Raw genomic sequence first — 22,330 nt, 5'->3', positions numbered from 1 at the left:
AAAGTAGCTGGCTCGGAAATTAATCAAGCTTGTGGCGATGCGGAAATACATTTGTGCTGCTTTCTGCTTCAATTTGCAATTTATGCGACGACTGTCGCATTGCGACAGAAAAATATATAATTTCAGAATTATTCAAGTGTGCAACCAAAAAAGAATATCTTAGTAAATGCAATAATAGGAAACTATATATTAAAAAGAAATATTAAGATCTGAATGGGAAAGATTCAATGTTTATTTGAGCTCTAATGGCACAAATAGTAAGGATTTAATATCCAATTGATTCAAGCAGATTAATCTTATTAAATGCAAGAAGCGAAAAAAATTCATTAAAAATAAATATTAAATCGAATGCTTAGATTACAAAGAGGGAGACTTAATATTCTTATGGTAAAAATAGTAAGACTTCACAAATCCTTTTACTTCATTTAAACGAATGCTCTATGATAAAAATAAAATGAAAATGAAAACAAATATTGTTTGAATATAAATAAAATATAGAAATAAAAGCTTATTAGATTTTGCTTCTAGGAAATGCGATGAATATTTCATGCCAGAATAACTTCAATTCAAAACATTTGTGTGTAAATCTGTGACAAGTTGTGTTCATAATTGGAATGAATCCCAAATTATATTGTACAATAGCCTTCAAATTTTCCAATTCAACGAGCTTGACAAAACAGTTAGTTACATCACTTTGCATACGAGTTCATTAGCCTGAACTAAGATTGATTGCTTTCAGTTGCTTTTCAATTATCTTGGGTTATTGCCCAATTTGGGTTTATTTTCTGTTAAGCCCGCTCCTTAATTACAAGCAGGTAAAGTGTGCATACACTGAACTTAGAGTTGGGAGCCGGTTGATTAATTGCGTTACTTCTCAGGTGTCAGACACTTGTCACCAGAAGCCACTTGACAGCTGAAGTCCCAATAATCGTATTATTTTTAGGCATCCAATACCTATAAATTGCGTTTCATCCAATATACTAACACGAGGCGCGCACGTTTCTCCCAAAGCCCACAGCTCCGACTGACATTATAATAAATATCTGCTCGATGGCCCTGCGTTGATGGGTCCGAGGGCAAAGCACACCCTGCGTTCAGTTTCAAGAGGGCATTACGAATCGTAAGTGCGCAGTACGAATTGTTCGATGTATCATAACAATTTGCATTGGGTATGGAAACGAAATGTTTATGAGAATGAAAATCATGTAATGCAAATGTGATTGCCATTTTTATGAGCCAACAACAGCTCGATAAATGAAATTGTAATTGTAATTACATTGTGTGGCATTTGTCGTAATTGTTGTAATTGTGCTACGACTAACTGATTATAACATTACTTTAGTTTAGTAGATTGCTCAACACGGCTGACATAATGACAAGTTTGCCGGACGTCTTTGAATATCAATAGTGTAGAAGTCATACAGCAAATCAAGAAGACAGATTATGCGGCTCTTAAGAAAATGTTAATGCCAAACCGGTTCACAACTTCATTTGTATGCAATTCAGAAAGCGCTGAGTTGAGACATTGGCTTACAACTTGTTGATCTTTCAAATGCTTATGGGTTTAAAAGTTATAATTGGTTTTAATTATAATGAAAGGTGGGATTATCATATTTTAATGGTTATTTATCACGAAATTATTATCTTTCATATAAGTTGTGTGTTAACAAATTAATTTTTGTTTTTAAGAAAACCAAATGAATGAATATAAATTGAATGCCTTTTCACCAACCTGCCGCTTTAATATTCTTTGGATTAAGTGAGCAATTCTAGTTTCGTTCAGAATGGAGCCCAATTTAGAGAAAGATTTATGTGCAGTTTTTTTTATATGACAGCTCAGACCTTATTAAACCCATTGCTATCTCAAGCTCTTCTGCTTGAGTCCCATATATGTATATAAAGGTCACGTTTAGGCAAATGTTCAAATCATAAGTAATATATGTAAAGTATGGCCTGTTGCACCAGGGTAAGGTGTTGATGTCCTTAAAATTACTCTGCATTTATGAACACTCAATATCTGTAATGTATTATATCCTCGAATAAGAGCCGTGGAATAGTTAGAATTAAGATCTTAATCGTTTATTCAACTTCGTATTTTAAGGTTTACAATGCAATAAGATTATTGCCTACTTAAAGTCTCACGACTCTATTTTTAACACAAAATAGGTTATATTCAAGGTCTACTTACAAATTTTTGTCTTAGATTTGATTTATATTTTATTTATTATTTTTATCGATATTTTTGGATCAGATAATTTTAGCTTTTATCTATACTATATTCAATAATTTGGTATAAGATGCCGATATAAAATCAAAACCTCTTTCTGCGTATGTTATACAAAAATATATATTTGAAATTTTAACTTTTAAGCTTAGACGCACAAGGTTAGATCAAAGACATTATAAACACCATTAGATGTACTCAGCATATTGATCTGATCAAGAAAAATGGCCATATCACAAATTATGTTTGCTCTATATTGAATCACACAGTTAACAGTTAATGCACCTGTTAAGATTTAAATTATTATTTTCCACAATTAATTATCTTGTCTGCACTTAAGAATTTAATTTGCCCAACGACAAGCTATCGATGCCAATACGTAAACCCAGAGAGTTCAACGAGTTGTCTATTCAATGCCCATTTAATTGCTTCATTTAATTGTTATGTATTACAACAACAACAATAACAACAACTGCAAAAACAATCTTACTGCTGAAGGGCGCGCCGCAGTTCGCACATGTTGCACGTAATTACTGCAAACATTTAGACGCCAGTAATTATACGATATTTATATGCAATCGCAGTGTGCGATGCCAACAAGTTTCCCCAAGTTTTCGGAGCGCGCTGTCAGCCAAGTCATGAACTCGGTCCGACTAGGAAATGCCATTGAGCACACACACACACACACATAGTTAGAGGCAGACACAGACACAGACACAGTCCCGGCCACTGTCTCGTCGCCCCCGCAAATTGTCACCCTGACATTGAAATGCATCCATATTAACGCGCATCTAACTGTAAAACTAACTGAGTTTTGCCACCCAGTTACAGTGCCCGACCCCAGCTGCACCTCCCCCATTTACAGTTCCATTTATTGTTTCAGCCCCCTGCCCCAGCCCCATTGTCAACGCTTCCCCATTGGGTTGTCAGCGTCTGCTCTTAGCACTTTATTAAATGATAGTTTATCGAGCTGTTTACTGGGTTTTGTGTGCCTGATAATCATGGGATTGGCTTAGGATGTGTAATTGCAAAAGGGGCCGGGGCCGGGGGAAGGGAGTGCACATTGACTTTATAGCTTGCGGTTTTTCAGTGGTTGTTCAATTAGAGTTGTGTCTAGTTGCGAAAAGTTGAGGGCCTACTTAGGGGGTTTTATGGCATATGCAGCGTTCAATTGCGCTGAAAATTGGATGCAATGTATGTTAGTACAGGGTCATTTAAGTAAGCCCATTTGCTTGCGATTCCCAACTGGTGTAGAATAAATCAGAAGTTTTTGGTAAACTAGCTGAGGTGCATGGCATGAACATGCTGCTTCTGTTTGATAAATTAATACATATATCTTATCTACAATATGTCTATAATTTAATCAGCAATGGCTTGATAGCTCCATTCTCTAGTCTGGGACTTAAGCCAAAGCAAAGCTTATAAAAATATTAAATCGAATGCGAATCCTCGACTATTTAACGTGATTCTTAAGTATAAAATATTATTGTTATTATCATAGAAGTAAATTAATTGATGTTTGTATTCGACTCCACTTTCGCCATGCGCATAAACTCTTGATACCCATTGCATTTCAATTAATTTTCAGCTTCATTTCCATTTCCCATTAAATATTAAAGTAGCTTAGGTCAGTAATACCCTTTGATGTTTGTGTGTGCGCGCTTTTGTCTGATAAACATGTGCTTTGGACTTGGGGGCGCACCTGTTCTCAGTTCTGTAAGGTTGTTGTTTTGTTTTTTATTTTTATTTTTATTTTTTTTTTTTGAGACAGCCGCTAGACATTAGGCCCCACCAAACTGATTGGGCGTAAGTCAACAAATAGCGCCGATACTCAAAACATATTTGCCCAGAATCAGCGACTCTTTGTTGGCTCTGCAATTGAATTTGCAGCCGAGCCCGAAGCGCATACGTCGTCGACATAGAAAAAACTATATGAATATTTTCCCATGAGCATCAAAACAAGTGGAACTGTTAGGACGGACCAAGGCACACCCACGTCCTGCTACGCTCAGTCGGCCGGCTCATGGAGATCCTTTCACCCAAGCCAGTTGCAACTTTCCCACAGTGTTGCGGCACTTGAGCGGCGGCCCACAGGCGTGATAAGTGGCAAAGTGTTAAGTGGCAAACACGCAATTCGCCATTCCACGCAGTTTTCACATATTATTTTTTTTTTTTTACGCTGCACAATTCCACAATTCATGATCAAGTGCAATCTTTTGACATTAATATGACAACAAAAGGAGCTGGCAAAGGAGGCATGCCCAGACAATGGCCCCGGCAAAAATCAATTATGCGCACGAGGCACAGCCAGTGCCGGTCACAACAATGAATGACAACTCCAGCTCCAACTTGGGACTGCGGCTACGACTGCGACTGCAACTGGAACTCCGCTCAATGATTGAGCATGTGACAGGCGCGCAGTGACAGGCGTGGATGTTGGGGACAGGCTGGTATGGGAAGGCAGGCACGCCGGCGCAGAAGCATTCGCCATACGCCTGATGAATGTCTGTCAAATTGCCGACACGCACACAATCCTCGCTTGACATTGACACAATGTGTGCGTGTGCTTGTGGGCTTGAGGAATTGAGGAATTGAGGCTTGGCTGCTTGGCTCCTTGGCTCGACTCGCGCAACATTGTTGCTGCCATCGTCAGACGCTGTGGCATGAAAATATTTCATACCATTTAATTTTCAACACGATGTGGCCTGTCATCTAATTGAGTTGTACGCTGGGAGACACACAACAAAAATATATTTATCGGCATATAAATGCAGCATATTTCAAATGCCTGCCACTCGGTCGACTTACTTCCTCAGTTTCTTTGCCACGCCCTCTCTCCAAACCCCTCCATCCCCCTATATCCTAAGCAGTTACTCCTCAGCGGCGTGGAACATGTTTACGCAATTTGCTGAACAACCGAGCAACTGGAAGATTGGACTACTGGCCGCTCGAGGAGCTAGCTGCCCGGCTGGCTAGCTAGCTAGCCGGCGGACCTCTTGTCTTATCAAATGATTTTATTTATGCTATGGGCGCGCATGTGTGTGCGATAATTGGATTATTTACTTTCGCGGCTTAGCAGCCAACAAAGTTGTGAAAATTGTCGGGTTTTCGCTTTCTATAAAGTTGGTCGATCATCGCCGGCGGTAACCAGCCCAAGTTATTGCCCATGTTGTTGTTGCTGTTGTGGTTCGCTAATGGAGTCGTCTATTGGTTTATGTTAGCGTTAGTTCGACTTTGGACCAAGCACTTTAAGTTTAGCTAAACGCAAGTCCCTGCTCCGGCGCCATATAAAATTATCTGCGGTTTTATTTATTTATTATTTCTGCTATTTTCTCTGGTCAATTTATTTATGTTGCAGGCTAATGGCAGCTCAAATGGAGGTGAACGGAGGCAAAGTTGTTTAATGTAAAGTCCCTGCTCGGGCGCCATGTGAAATCATTTGTTAATGTGTTGCTCGCGTATAAAAAGTTTATTTAAAAGTAAACCTCAACATTTGTTTATTTTCGTTTTATTGCTGTTGAAGTGGACTTTATTAACACAAAGTCCCTGCTCGGGCGCCATCCCAAAACGGAATCCATTTGCATAGTATTAACATATGCAAAGTAATGGCTATGCACTTTCCCATAGAAAGCTTTTCCTGCATAAATCACTTAAATTTAACGCACTTACGATAAAGTCCCTGCTCGGCCGTCATGCTTACGCACTTTCTGATCTCAGTCCCTGCTCAGGCGCCATGTTTACACACTTTCTGATTGCAGTCCCTGCTCGGGCGCCATATTAAATTACATTGCCAATAATTATTTATTATGATTTATATTTTAAGCTATTTTCCATTTCAGTTTAATTGTATGTTTAATGTGGCAATTATTTTTTTTTAAATGATTACAAACTAACCTGAAATGCGGTCCCTGCACGGGCTTAGCGTGGCGCCCGATGTGCACCTGGTTGATATTACATGTCTTGCAAAGGTTAATTGAAGCTTATGCAAGGTTTTACTTGAACAAATTACTTTAAGTGAACTGCTTGAACTAAAATAAAGTGCCTGCTCGAGCGCCATTAGCAGTGGTACATGGTGTCTGGCTCAGCTGGGAGTTTAATTATAATGTTCAAGTATTACACCCGCAAGATCTTAGCTCGGTAAATCTTTTGCACCCTTAAAGACCTTGCAACTTTGCCAACTTTGTCTAAACCATAATTAAATTCAAATCAAAATCAACTCTTCTTAGTCATCTCCGCCTTGTGGGCTGACTGTCAATGTCCGCCAGCTGCTGCTGCTGCTGCTGCTGCTGTTGGTAACCCAAAACCCACTAAGACAGTTGGCAACAGCACAGTGCAACACCCAGTTGACTACCAGGCAGTTGACTGTGGCAGTCGCAGTCCCAGCCCCAGCGGCATTAATATGTATGAGCCATGTCAGGAGGCAATGCCACAACGCGTTTATCAAGCATTTGAAACGATTGTCGCCCTCCGTCTCCGTTCGTTCCGTCACCTTTCGTAGTGTTGTTGGTTGACCCAATTAACATGGCATTATAAAGTCGTAAAGCATAGGAGACGTGTGATGCCAGAAAATTAGCAAATAGACAAGCCCCAAAGGCGTACATAGACAAAGATTGGGAGGTGGGCTGTGGGTTCCCCATTGCTCGTTTCCCGTTCCCAATCCCGTGCGCCACATCGCATTAAATGTGCATGCAAATTCGAGTGAATTCATAAATCACAAATCACTTAGGCAAACAGTTTGGGAACGCGGCTGGGGATGTAAATGTCTCCGGCTGTTGGCTGGCTTTTAGCTGCCGTTTGGCAGTTGCCGGTTCGAGTTATCGTTTGTGTTTGGGCTTGGGTTTGCCTTGGGCCTTGGTTTGGGTGCATGGGCTTACAAATGTTCATGTTTGTGCGATAATATTGACAAATTGTGCAAACATTCGCACACAATTAATAAAGCCAGACCTACACGACCTGCTCGACCACGGCCCACGTGCGCGCCGCGCGTGTTCGCCAAAAGACAAAGCTACTGACACAAGACGGTGACAAGACTGAGAGACCCGACCGAGACAAGAGACAACATAATTTCAATTCCAGGCGGGTCCCGCTGGCTACCTAAAAACAAAATTCAAGAAGCTAAAATGTCATTCTGCATAAAATGTCAAACAGAGTTGGTACAGTGGGTCGAGCTATTCGAGAATTTAAGTGAAATAAATGAGCATGACTAACAGTAGACTATGACGATATAAATGGTTCTAAAGACTGGAGTGCCTGCCAATTTGCTTAGATAGAGTTCTCTCTTTGTTAGGGAGTCTCCCAAATATCAAGGAACACCAGAAATTGCTCAACAAGAAGAACCAAATATCCGTAAGTTAAGTTTTAGTTGCTGTACCCAAAGCACCAAGTGCAGAAGATAAACATTTAGATTGACTCCTTTAACATATGTCTAGCATATTTCCATACAAAAATTGCTAGTTTCTAACCACTGTGCTAGTTGCTTCTGCAAATGCACAATGCCTAACGCGACGCCTCAACAATCAATGCACGTACACAAGTTGGCGCCCACACACACGCACACAGAACCAAGGAGACGGCTGGCTTGGAGCGCGAGCTGGTGCTGGACCTAAGCCAGAGCCTGGACTGGTGCCCGGATCTGATGACCGCCCACGGCAGGGCGCAGGCAGCGCAATGAGCTTGCAACATTTTGCTTTCTGCTGCTGATTGAGTTGGCAGTGAATGCTGCTGGTAGCGGACGCTTTCAAATGCTGCTTTGTATCTGTGGTGGCATGCCACTTCAACGCGGCGGCAACAACAACAATAACGAGAGCAGGCGCTGTTTGATTGATGATTGTGGCAGTCGCAGTTGTCAGCTGGCCTTTGAGCTGCCTTCTGATGTGGCAGGCACACTTCCTTCACACTCCACTTTCGTTTTCCAACTAAAGTCGACAATTTATGCAGCATAACTTGTGTGTTTAGCCAAAGCTTTAAGCCGCTTGCCAGTGCCCGAGGAGTATGTATATGTATATTCCGACACGGTAAGCCGCTTAGAGAGCCAGGAAACTGCGACAGACATTTGTGTTGACAAATCAATTAAATGTTAAATTTAAAAGCGCGCACAGTAGCGCCAATAGCCGGTTAACAGCTCCAGAGCTCCAGAGCGAGCGAATGAGCCGCTCCACTCGCAGATAAACGACTGCAAGCACGCAATGCAGCCCCTAGGCCTGAACCTGGTCCAGGGCCCAGTTCTGACCAGGGCCCAGATCTGTGCATGTGGCGCTTATCGAGAGAAAAACAGAAATAAACATTGATTGGCTCGGCTCCAGCCTTCATGTAAATCGTAAAGTGTGAAAACAAATTGCAAAGCCGCGGACGGCCAACGCCGGGCGTTGGAGAGGGCGGCAGTTACACAGGAAACTCATTGCAGCCGTCAGATAATTGCACTCGATTTGTAATTCAAGATTAAGGGCAAGCCAGGCAAACCAGGCAACCGGGCAACGTCGTTGCTTTTCGATTGGGGCCAGCACTTTTCGATCTTTGTTTTAATTTATGTACACTTGACTTGGCTTTTTGCATTTTTTGCCGCGGATAATCACGGAAAATGTGGGCCATGAGTTAAGTGATTATGTAAATTTTCGGCTCTTTCCCTTTACAAGCTGTCTGTGTCATGCCCCCTAGATACGTTTAATACGTATAACCTTCAACTGAACCAAGTGAAAGATTGACAGCAACAACTTGAAAGCCATCAAATTTATTGCCAATTCAAAGATCAGAAGGGAAACAGTCTGCAATTGAAAATCTTTTAAAGACATGATTCTAGAATAAGTATACCTATACGATGCACTCTAAATTTTTTACAAAAACGAAGACATTTTGTTTGCATTCTTTGTATATTAACATTTTGTACCAATATAACTTTATTAGTTGAAAATATGATATTTTCAAAATATATATTGTTTTTAATATAAAATGTAATAAACTACGTAATTAAGGAAATTAATAAAAGAAAAATGGTACAGATATATAAAGGGAAATTAATAAGGAAACAAATAAAAAAATTCTAGTCTTAAACATATTACATTTTTTCATTAGTTTTGCTTATGGAATTTTATAAATTAAAATTATATGTTCTTATAAAAGTTATATTAATTTTTTAAGTTTATTAATTCAAGTAATTCATTTAATAATTTTCTAAATTATATTTTTTATGTATCAATTTAATAAATTATAATTATATTTTACCTTTAGATATTTTATATAAATTATATACTGGATCAATAATGTGCCCCATATAAACTTAAAATTGTGATTTCAATCAGCTCATTAGATATAAGAAATTTTCATACAAACGTATTTCACGATTTTCGAACACTTGCGGGTGGAATTTTTCGAAATTCCATCTTAGCGTACAGCTGCATCACATAGGGTAAACATAGGAAGCAGTAGATTACCAATCAGGCAATCAGTCAGTCTGTCAGTCAGTCATTCTATCAGTCAAACAGTCTTATGTATGGATATTAAGATGAACCTCTTTTTGTCAAATAGTTGAGATATTTCCCAAATTTCTTATAAAATCCGAGCGAATGAAGCTTTTGAAAATAGAGCTGCCAAAATAAAATTTCTTCTAATAAGCGGGGCAAAGGGTATTCCTCTTGCTTAGACAAACTTATACTAGCTTACAAATTTCAGCCAATGAATAAACATATAATTTATCTTGATATCGTGTGCAAATATTAACAAAACATCTTGCTTATATTTAAGCCCAACTTTCTCGCAATATGTAGATCTTAATCATTGGGCACATTAAAAATGCTAATTGGTAAACAAAAATTCGTTTTAAATCTTTAGTTAAAACAGCTTATTAAATATTAAAAGTATGTGACTTAATTGTTTGCATAAAACAAGTATTTATGCATAATTATGATATGTTTGCCATGTGTATAAGGTATATATAAGTATAATTCTTGATATGAATACTTACATCGTATTTACTTGACCTCATTTTACCCATTTATTTTGCATCTAATTTGCATTCGTATTTCGGCTACGCTCTTTTGTTATATTCAATCCAAGCAAACATTTGTTAAACGTAACAAGAATTTTCGTAGCTTTTACTAATTAATTGGCTTTCAATGAATGGAGATTTGGCTGGCGATTTAATTGATTCGTGGAATTATTGTTCATTGCATTCGATATGATTTGCTTATAATTTATTGATTTAATTTAATAAATTAAGTTTATAATTAGGCATTATATCTTTCTTTTTTTTTGTTACATTTAATACAATATTTTAGAATTTTGAACACCTTTTGTTAAGCACTTTATTTATTTATTTATCAATTTACGATTATTATGTTTAGCACTTTTCGAAATAATTATGCATTTATTTTGTAAGTACATATATTTTTTTAATTGATTTATTGTTAGCGATTTTCCTTGTGTGTTGCGTTTTCTATTTTCATATTGATATCGTTTACACAGTCTTTAATTAATTGTTAAAAAGTAAAAGGCTTCAAGTGTGTGCAACTGCAAAGTTGGAAAAATGTTTATTATTATTGTATATATATTTTTTTTTGTTAAGCATACGCCACGTGGCACCAGCCGCTGTCGGACTTCGACTGAATTGCCAACGTAGAAGTCTTGGCCGAAATAATCAAATACTGGGCCAAAGGCCGGAAATCAAACGTTGATTTCGATCAACTTTTCGCCAAATGTGCTTCCAACTGTTACTTTCAGACATTTTCAGCGATTCGACGAGCTCTGCTCAAATGTTGTTGTTGATGTTTGTGTTGTCTTGGGGAAAAATCGTTAGGCTTGAACAACAACAAATGCCAAAAGTGCACGAATGTTAAAACGATTTGGTAGTTGGGATGAGGCGTAATGGGCGGGCGGCGGAAGCTTGGGCGTAACAAAACAGACGAATGGACAAACGGCCCAGCGGTTAGCAAAGTGTTGGGAGGGGGCCGCAAACCACGTGAAAAATGCCGGAAACAGAAATCGATTTGCACCAAGCGTTCAAATGAACATGTGTGTGTGTGTGTGTTTGTGTTTGTGTTTGCGAGTGTGTTTGTGTTTGCGAGTGTGAGTGTGAGTGTGCATGGAACAAGCAGCAGAAAAGCGAAACAGGCAGCGGCCAGGCAAATGGCAAGGCGCAGCAAACGTATTTGTTAATAACAATTTTTGTGTTTAGGTCAAGTCAAGAACTGTTTAAACTGTGTTGAGCAAAATGTACACACACACATTCACGCACACCGAAATTATGTCACACACGCAGCGCACGAAAGTAGGCAACGATTACGTTTTGTGGGCCGTTTAATTTTCGTGAACTCTTTTGCAACACTGCACAGCAGCAATTTAAAAGACAATTTGTTTGTTCAACTAAATTAAATTATCTTAAAAAAATTGTATTTGATTTTGTTTTTATGCTCAGCGTTTTACCCGTCGCTGCTGCTGTTGCTGCTGCTGCTGCTGCTGCTGCTGCACGACGCGCTGAAAATTCACGTAACAATTGATTTGTGTGTCAAAAATGTCACAAGTGTCAAAAATTATATGGAAACACTGCGCTGCGCTCGAGAGAGTCAAACAGCGAGAGAGCGTGCGGCAGAGAACAAGAGAGAGACACGGAGAGAGGGAGAGAGAGAGTGAGCGAGTATAGACAGCAAAAGAGTAAGAAAGCTCTGCTGCTGCGCATCTGTTGTGTCGCAGCTGTGAGCTCTGAAGAGAATTTTTGCTCGGGCCTAGCACGTGTGTCCTTTGCAAGAGAGCGAGGCTAGAGAGCTTAAAGCTCACCACGTTTGAGCTTCGTTTCAAAACTGTCAGATAGTTTTAAGCGGAGGCTAAGCCGATCTTAACTAGCAGCTAGCAGCTAGCAGCTGGCTAGCTAATAAAAACAATGGATGATATTTTAAAGGATATTCGAGTTATATACGTTTTAAAGAGACTTAAGAGTTTAATTTAAATATAAAGATATTAAGAGTTTAATAATATGTGGCCTATTCTACTTTTCTACGCTTTAATTTAAGTACAGAAGTTCGTTGGCTTTAAAAGTATTGCAAAAAGTCAACAACATAAAACTATTGAGAGTTATTTGATAGGCCTTACTATTTTAATGAGCTATATGGCTTGCAAGCTTTTTTAGCTTAAATTTAATATGCATATGTATATCTATAGCATATTGTTATAACAAATGACAATGAGCTCGTGAGAATGTTGTGTGTTGTTGGAAAAAAAGAGGGAACATAAACAATAACAAAGTGCATTGTTCACGTATATGCTTGTTCATTTTATATAAAACATTTTTGTTATTTGTTCGATTGATGTTAAGTGAAAAACTCGTTAAGTAGAAAATGTTTAACTGAACAGGCTGTGCTTAAAAGGCTGCTCTGTGTACCTGGTAGCAAATATAATATGCACCTACTTGAATAAACTTGAATATATAATACTGGAATAGTTTATTAACATTTCATATGTTATATCAACACAGCTTTCTAACAGTTGGGTATAAAATATAAATAAAATATTAAATATATTTTGTTGTTTTCTAAATCGTATTTTCTTAGGCCTAAAACCGAGTTTCTCGGTTTCTTTGTTAGTCAGGCTTTACTTTATTTCTATGCATTGCATGATTCATTGCTTTGAAGATCCCGTCAAATCACAGGGAAAAAAGTCCCTGAAAAGGGATTCACTTTCATCTATTCCTTGAACGGACACACGTCCGTCTAAACGGCTTAAAAGGCTCAAGTGTACTTAAGTAGGATATGAATACGAACGTTTTACTTGCACATTGCACAAGAAAAGGGGCGTAGTTGCCCCTCCTTTTTTCACAAACCCCCACAAACTAGCGGTTTACAGCTAGTCTACTCATTACCCAGAAGTCTGGTCAGCAAGGTGTTAAACACACACACACACACACACACACACTACATGCACACACATGCCAGCAATACATACAACTCTAAAGATTGGTTTTGTTTTTCTTCAATTTAATTTTTCTTATAAACTGAATTTGCATAAACTGTGATGAGCCACATAATCTAATTGGACTGCTGCTCTTATTAGACTCGTTAATGTTATAAATTAATTAAACCCGGGGCACGCGGTATTTGGTTAGAGTGTTAAATGATACGAATATGCGCGACGGCAACGGCAACGGCGACGGCGACGCATTCATATTCGCATTCGATTCTTGATTCTCGATTCCCCGACTCTAGACTCTCGACTCGCGGCTGCGGTTTTTTGTTGTGAACCCAACTAAATGCGATGCGAAACTGGCCGACCAGGCAGAGCCGGGCACTGACGATGGTTTCTTATTGGAACAGACCCACACTAAGCAAGAGAGAGAGAGGGAGAGAGCGAGAGCGTGCACAGTGGGGCAGCAGGAGGCAGCAGAAGGAGAAGGTGAAGGAGACGGCGACGGCGACGGCAACGGAGACCGGCCAGCGTCAGCTGCGTCGCGTGAGTGTGGATAGCGGGTTGCGTTGTGGTCTGGCGGGGGGTTGGGCGGCTTGGGGGGCGGCTACTGGAGCAGCGACGTTGCTGCTGCATGTGTGCGTGTGTGAGTGTGTGTGCGTGTGTGTGCACGCCACTTGAGGCTAATAACAACAACAAAAACAAGAGAAACAAGAGCAAACTGAGTTGATTGCAACCGAACTTGCGGCCAGGAGCTCAAGTTGAGAAAGCTTCACAATTGCCGCTATTAACTGAGCGAAGCTGCAACCAGAGAGCAACAGAAAGAGAGAGAGCGAGAGAGAGTGAGAGCGGGAGAGAGAGAGAGAGAGGGGCATACATTTTAAAAAGAGCAAGCGAAATTAGGTCTCTTAAACATTATGCGGAAGCTTGCAAACAGAGCGAGTGCGAAAGAGGCGCAGAGGGAGGGCGACTGCGCCCGCATAACGGTCAATAAGGCTTAACATCGCATGCAATAATATTATCTTTATGCCCTGCTCTTAAGTCGCAGCACGAAGAGCGAGTGCCACTGGCCGAGGGAAGGGAGAGGTTGAGGTTGAGGAAGTAGCCCAGTGACAGGGCTCAGGGGTTGCTTATACTTCCACAGGGCATATGAATGGAACAGCACGCAATGCCGCAATCGGGGTGACCATTGGAGCTACAGTGAGGACTCGATAAGATTAACTTAGATATTCCTCAACGAGCACTTGCGCTTGTCTACTTAAAAACGCAATAAATTTCAAACAGCAAATATAAAGTTAATGAAACCTTTATTAAATTATATTTGCCATTACCAATTAATAAGCAGAGCTCTTCAAAATATACTTAGTAAACATACATTCGTTGGGCAGATATTTATTTTTATTCAAATTAAATACTTGAATATTTTCTACTTATTATCGATTTTGTTCTTATAAATTTGTCTATATATGCAGAAGAAACTTTGCAATTTTTTGAAACAAAAATAATCGGATATAAGTTAAATAATAATGATAATAATAAGATAATTTTTCCGTACAGCCAGGTCATACTGTTATTTTGAAAAGCTTTTAACCGTTACCAATTTAAAATGCTAGCTGGTCACCTTATTTCTAAGGTCTCACTCTCTCTCTCTCTCTCTCTCTCTCTCTCTTTCTCTTTACCTTGGTCCCTCTCATGCTGGGGGTGGCTGTTTACCCCTTTAATTAAACATTTTGCGCTCTCTCGCATGCGATAAGTTTTGTGCTCGCTTTAGGTTGCATGCAACAACAGGTTTGAGTTTGAGTGGCCGTTGCAGCTGGGCTGTGGCAGGCAGCAACAACATGTTGCAGCTTATTGACACAACAGCAGTCAGCAGCCAGCTGCCATGGCAGTTGGCATTGGCATTGGACTGGGACAGGATGATCAAGAGCCAATGCGCTGATTACTCACGCGATGCCCGCACACGCACTTGGACAACTGCAACGCGGAGTCGTCTCCGCTGCGGCAATCAGTTATGTAGGTGTTTTCTGATAAATTGACAGCATTAAGGCTGCGATAGTTGAGATTCATTAATCATAGATCCTTAGAGCTCGCAGCGTTCGCTATTCATTTGAGCAGCACAAACAAAAGACGTCCCGCTTAATGGTGTGAACACGCACAGAGACTAACAAATTGGCGAAACAGACAACAGTTGGCCAACTGTGGCTGGCTCGGCGAGCGGAGGGGTGCCACCACCCGCGCACCGCACAATATAAAAGAAACGAACCCGCCGAAGGACAAGCAGAGCCTTGCCTCGTAAAAAACAATAAGAAGAAGATGCAGTTACACGCATGCGCAGCGGGTGGTGCTGCCTCGTAATAAAACGCAGGCAACGCACTGGAGGACAGCGCGGACTCTGCGCTGATAGCGAGAGCTCACATATCGAAGCTTTCGATCAAATTGCCTATCAGATTGTCCGGCGTGGTGAAGAGAGGGCGGGCGAGTGTGCGCTGCATCGTGTGTTGAAAAATTCATTTTAATAAGCGCCCGTAAAATCAAGCACGCAATATCTGAGCAATAAATAAATGACAATTATGAATTGTTCGCCGGAACCGGCTCAGCTCCAAATGCGAGTAGAGCCCTTTTGGCACCGCTTAACGCTTTAGACGGCGCCCGCTGGTGCACTATGAGACATCCACTGCGTAGATATACACATCCTCATCCTCATCCCCATCCTCATAGCCATCCACAGCGGATGCCTGTCGTCGTGCCGAGTCATTAATTTGTTGTTTATCGCACCTTGTTAAAATCGCATTGCCCATAAGATCTGCGAGTGTGTGAGATATGACGAGATTGGAATTCCGCAAATTCTTAAAGCTCAGCTTGTCAAAGTAGCCGCAAGCATTGAAATGATTATTACAAATTTCGAACCACTTTTAATTTAACTCAAGGATTTGAATTTAAGATGAGCATACTTAATTTCACAGTTGATTTATTTCTATTCAAGTCTGCTAAAATTATTCAAATTAATTTTTCTGAAAAAAAAAGTAAATTGTCTCTGCGAAAAGTGCCAAAGTCTCACTTGCAGTGCCGCCCAGTTTTCTTTGCAAAACTTCCTTTACATTATTAATATATTCTTACTGTTCGGGCTGTGCGTTGATCACCAATCAGTCAGTCAATATGTCAGTCTATCATTCAGGACAAATTGGTTTATATATAAAGATATTCTAATGTATCCTATTTACATTCATCTTTTTTTTTGCGGCTGTTCCGTGGGGGATTGGAAACATATACCCTATGTTTCATCATAATAAAGATATACTTTATTTTTTGCTAAGACTATTTTTACTGTTTTAATAATTTACTATCCCTACTATTATTATTATAATTATGTTTGCTATTGTAATGTTTATTTTTTAATTTGTATCATTAAAAATATTCATAATATAAATATTTTTGCCTGCAATACTTATTATTATTGTTATATAATTATTTTTTATGTAATTTTTTATTATTTTAATATTATATTACCTTTATTTATATTATTACTACACTTACATACTATTAGGTGTTTATAATTATTTAAATTATTATTACCAATATAATTATTTATTATAACTATTTAATTATTTATTATTTAGCATATTAAAAAGATACATTGCAATAGAATTAGAAATACGCTTATTCAGACATAATTCATTAAATTACCTTTACCTTTAAGCTTCTACTTCTTACCACTCTATTAAATCGGAGATTAGCTTTAGATAAGACAATAGCAGGCATACCTTACGCATGTTGAACTACATGACATATAATAAAAATACTGAAAAGGCAATTATCTAATCGGGTTTTTCTACAAATAAATAATGTAGACACACGTAGAGATAGCTGCACAATTGTTGCACAAACGATTCATTCATGAGTTTTGTCTTACTTAGACAAAAATAAAATTATTTTCAGCCAAAAACGGATATGATTTTTATTTATTTGCACAAGAAATTCCCAAGTGGATGCCAAAAATAAAATGAAATCAAATTCGCGCATTCATTTGTATTTGCAATTGCGCGCATCAAAAATGTCATAGACCACTACACATTCATGATACCCTAAGATAGGGTATAACGAACTGTGGCATACGATGTGTAACTTGTTCAGAAACTCTTTGAGGATGAAACCTGTCCCAAAATCTTGTGGGAAAATTTTTAACCTAATTTGGTTAATCGATTAATGGGATTATGTGATACATCAATATATATAAAAAAAAAAAACGCTTTGAGGAAGTTTTCTTATGTGAAAATCATTGTTGATACCTTAAGATAATTAGATATTTTAAAATTAATTATGGATTGATTTTTCTTTATTATCATCTTCAAGTCTGGCACTAATAGGAGGACATTGAAGGGTATTACAACTACGGTGCGCGTTTTTGGCTATTTTTCCCTGGCTTACCTGCCAGGCTATCAACACCAACTGGCAGTCGGTTAATTTATATTTCAAATTTTTGTTGTTATTTTTCTAATATTATTTTTATTTTTTGTCAAATTCCGCGCATATTTTTTCCCTCGTACAAGCTTACAGCATTGGCTGTTGATTTATGCAAATTATTAAACGTTTTCTAATAACTCATTATGCCGCGCAAACAACGCGTCGCATGACTGTCATTTTGAGACGAGCTTCGAGCTCCGAGCTCAGAGATCCGACACCCGAGAGACTCCAGAGTCGAGACGCGAACCCGGCACCTGAGCACGAGGTCTTCAGATGTCAGTTACAGAGCCGCCATGTGCCTCATTTTCATTACACGTTCACTTTACAGCAGCCCCTACGAGGGAGGGCTGGGTGCGGATCTGCTGTTCAGGCAACTACTGTTGCCTCTTTCCAGCTAAATGTTGGCTTTTTGTTTTCTAACACTTAGTTTTGCCCATTTCCATAGCTTATTTTTGTTGTTTTGTTGTAATTCCATAGTTGTCTGTCAGTTTTCGCATCTGTCTACCGATTCCAATTTTTAATAGCGCTCAGCTAGCTGTCGGGCTTTGAGCGTGTCAATATATTTGGATTGGTAATTGATCAAATATTTTGCTCCGTTAATGATTTGCGTTTTACAATGTTTTGTTTTGTTTTTCACGGTTTTCTTGACCTGCGTCCAATGCTTTGTTTTTTTTTTTTTTCGTAATGGCCGATTGTGCAAGCTTTTACTTTCAGTGTATGCACTTCATAAGCTAGAATGGGATTTTCGGAATTGTTACGCTTTAGCGGAAAATAATGATCAACAGTTCGACTCAAGATGATCTCAGCTTTTCAATTAAGCTTATTGTTTACTTCAAAAATGTTCCTATAATTAGATATTGACCCATTGAGAACTTGTTTGTAACGCAATTAAATTGAGAATTTGTGCTGACATCGTTATAAACACGTAATTCTGGAAAAAAGCGGGTGTATGATGGATAAATGTTGATGCCACAAATATAACTTAAATTAATATGAACATGAGGAAATAATATACATTTGTGGACGAAACCTTTCTTAATAACCTAATAAGCATATTACACTGGAAAACACTGGCATATACAAGAAAAATGCAGGTACCGGAATTTTAATGGAAATTAATATGATTTCAAGAATAATCTTTGTTGGTTTGTGATTTAAGTAAGCACTTTAATTTTTTTCACAGTGCAATCAAAAACTAGAATTTTTTTATATAATAAAAACTTTTATATCAACTACACTTTTTGTTACAGTGCAACTAAATTCTCCTGCTTTGGGCCAGACTGGCAAAGTGCAGCGATTGCCACAGTTGCCAATGCAGTTGCCGTTGCAGTTGCAGTTGCATTTGCAGTTGTTTGTCCGAAGCTGGACTTCGGCTATTTGCATTTGGATTTTAGCACCTCGCCAACTGTGTGTGACTGGACAAAAGGGTGGTAGGCGGCTGGTTGTTGTTGTTGTTGAGCGCGGGGTGTGGCAGCAGCATCTTGCATTGTGCTGATTGCGCATGCAAAGTCACAAACTCAGTCGCCGCAGATGCAGGTGCAGGTCGGCGACCAAATGAAAGTGGGCACCGCGTCGCTGGCATTCTTTGCGTTTTCTGTACAACTTAATTCTGTGCGCCTTCTGACAGCCACGCCCACATGATTGCCAGGCTCCGGCTGCGTTTCACCTGCGCAAGTTGTTGTTGCACTCGGGCCGCGCAGTGGGGCAGTGGGGGTGTGTGGGTTGTCGCTGCGCGAAGCGCGTATCTAATTACAAAAAAACGAGACAGACGCTGATTTCAAAGATAAATTGCCGACGCGAAGGTCCACGTTAAGTTTCTGACGCACTGCAGCATTTCGTTAGCGTGAAAGGTGTCGTTTTTAGGTCTAGAACCTTTGGCTAGCACCACAATAATTCATTATGGCTGTATTTATATTTTTACGAGAAAGCGATTTTTATGGGTTTAGCTGAGACGTCGAGCAAACCGTCCGCCTTTTGACTGACAGCGGCGCTTTTCCTGCCATTTGATTTATTTGACAGTTTGAGTTACGTATTCGCCATAGAACGCGTTTGCTAAGAGTTACCTTTTTTTTTTGGTTAATATACGAACTGGGAGAAGAACTATGGCAACAGATATGACAATGAAAATATCCGAGATAGGAACTACAAATGGGTTTATGTGGACGAAGGGTATGCAAACTTTTGGAAAGTCTTAACTAAAGAGCGTTGAAGTAGGACGCGAAGATGAAGCCAATTGAAAGCGTTCCTTTAAAAAGACTAAATACTTTTAATAATGATAATATTAATTAACCAATATATAAAAGATATATAAAAAATTGATTGTGAGTAAGTAATACTTGTTTAGATGGCTTGAGTCTTAAAAAGATTTTTTTATTGTTTAATATATTTGGGCTGCAATTGGCAACCTTCTTGAAACAGAAGATACGCTTAATATTGGTTATTCTTCAGCTTAAAATCAGAATAGGCCCAATCATATCTCATATGTTTCCCATAGATTTGTCTTCATCTAAGAACAGTTGCAATTAGTCGATTTGTGAGCACTTTGCTTAACGCCAGGATAGTTATTGCAACAAACAAACCTGTATAAATAGTTGTCTGTGTATTTAGGACCTGAACCGTTTAGCGCATCCTTCAACTTGCAGCAGCATTGAGCTCTAAGTGAGCTCTCTAGCAGCTAGGATCAGCCACATCACCCCCTCAAGCGATGACAACAACTTCCTCACATAATTCAATATGTGGACACAACAATCTGCGGGATTGAAACAAAAAGAAATAAACAGAAAAATAATAAAATGCCTACACTTGACCTCAGACGTTGTTGGCTGCTGCTGGACCACTGGTCAGTTCCGTGGCCAATGTTCAAGTGGCTTTTATGTAGGAGCCAGGGAGAGGAAGAGAGAGCGAGGTGCGGCGAGGGGGTGTTGGCGGGTTGCTTTGGGCGCGCATTCGTTAAGTAAACATGCTACGGTACGACGCCATCCTAAAAACCTGGCAACCGTTCTCAGTTGCATTTCGTATTCTCATGCCTTGGCGTCAGTCACAACAACAACTCCAACAACAACAATAAGAGCAACAACTACAACAACAACAACATCGTCATCATCAACATCGACAGGCCACGTACACAAACATAAAGCCCACACTCATATGTTTAACTCTATATATATGTATATATGTATAGACCTATATATATATCAAGAACTCTGGGATTGTGTCGGCTTCGCTTTGCATCTTTTGTTCATTTTAGTTTAAATATTGCCTACCTTGGTCAGTCTGTCCCGCGGACCGTCCCGTCGTCCGTCTCACTGCCTGTCCAGTTACAGTGGCCGTCCAGCTGCCAATAGTGCATGGCAGCACTTTTCATCTTTTTCAATCAACTGAATTGTACGTTCACTTGGAAGCTACCAGAGAGGGAAAAACAGAGATGTAATATGTACTACAATGAGACTGGCAGATACCCTTTAAACAGTTTGAAAACGAAAGCTAGCAATTTTAAGAAGAGTAGAACTTGCAAATACTCCTTCAGCAATGAGTCGAGAAAATGGGAGCCATGATGAAAGTGCAAAAGAATTTAGCTGCACGGGGTATACAAGAAGGTACAACCAAATTTTCCGAGACTGGATCTTACAATGTCCGAGTTCACATAGAACATGTCAAAAGCGGGTCGTCCATTGATGCTGCTCTAAAGAATATATACTCCAGCATCTGTTCAACCGATTTCGTAACAACTGAAGGGTATTCGAGTCCGGAGAGAAAAAAAACGAACTGTTTCGCTTTAGCTCTTTGAGGGCGCTAGCTTAGGATCTGTCCGGGTTGCCCGGTTGACCATCTTTTGCCGTTTATTTGTGTTTCTTAATATTTTTGTTAAATGTTTCAAGCGCGCGTAAATTAATCTCGAGCTTAATTGCTTTTTAGTTTTTTATTTTTCGCTCTCTGTTGGGTTTTTTTATTTCCTTTATTTTTTGCATGCCGCTTCTTCATTTTAGTGGAGTGCTGCTACTTGGCCTCGAGGCCCTACCTTGAGCGCCATCCTCTCAGCCAAGTGGTTATAAATATGTTTCGTCTATTTTTAGTGCTAGCTCTTTTGGTGCTAGTTGGACTGTCATCATTGTTCGCCTCAGTTGCTCCGTTAAGGGTTTCACTATTTAGATTATGGAACTGGCCATTCGTTTAACTTTCAGGTAGCCACAACATATTTTTTATTGCGCTGTCTGTGATATTCAAATTAAGATTAAAGTATTTATGTTTGCTCTGCTGTACAAGTCTGTAGACCGCGCTGCTTAAACCTTTTGGGAATTTCAACTGTCAGAGTGAATAAACTTCCACATGCTGCAGGCAGAAATTGTCTCATTGTTTTAACCGCTTGGGAAACTTATCTGTTAGTGTATTCAATTCTCGTTAGATATGCTAGCCGCTTCAACTTGTTCTATCACATTCTCACCCACCCGTGGACAGCTCTCGGGCAACTGTTCCATTAAGCATATCCAAAATCCAGCTATAAAAGTTTCTATCTCAGCTGTCCACTTATGCCAATTTATGCGCCAGTTTTTTTTTTTGTTTTTGTATTTGCCACTGCTCCATCTGGCGGGGAGCTGAAAGGAAATACCAAACCATACCAAAAATGTGCTCGCCTACAGCTCCAGCTGGGCAGCCGACTTGGCGCTGGTCTGCGCCCAAAAGCAAAGCGGACAAGTTAAGTACAAGTGCGATACAAAGGCCGCCACAAGCCTCCGACTGTGGGGCACTCTGCAACAACAAAGA

The 22,330-nt window shown here is 39.5% G+C and overlaps 1 protein-coding gene and 1 long non-coding RNA gene across 3 annotated transcripts in view; one reads left to right on the top strand and one right to left on the bottom strand.

Moving 5' to 3' along the window:
* Nucleotides 1–13,453, bottom strand: part of ths (thisbe) — an 86,965-nt gene extending 73,512 nt beyond the window's left edge. The window contains exons 1-2 of one of the 2 annotated variants that reach the window (XM_032437217.2): nt 13,151–13,453; nt 10,182–10,726 (exon numbers count right to left, since the gene is read on the bottom strand). In XM_032437217.2, coding sequence (XP_032293108.1) covers nt 10,182–10,183 — 2 coding nt within the window. In that variant the 5' untranslated portion in view covers nt 10,184–10,726; nt 13,151–13,453. Of the gene's footprint in view, nt 1–10,181; nt 10,727–11,638; nt 11,656–13,150 lie in introns of those variants that run through there. The other variant, XM_070209894.1, reaches the window with a different exon arrangement.
* Nucleotides 1–22,330, top strand: part of LOC116651246 (uncharacterized) — a 108,094-nt gene that overhangs the window by 32,787 nt on the left and 52,977 nt on the right. The gene's annotated exons all lie outside the window — the stretch shown is intronic.

The sequence above is a fragment of the Drosophila virilis genome, chromosome 5 (genome assembly GCF_030788295.1).
Source record: "Drosophila virilis strain 15010-1051.87 chromosome 5, Dvir_AGI_RSII-ME, whole genome shotgun sequence".
Lineage (NCBI taxonomy): Eukaryota > Metazoa > Arthropoda > Insecta > Diptera > Drosophilidae > Drosophila > Drosophila virilis.
This window is presented reverse-complemented; position numbering and strand designations above follow the sequence as displayed.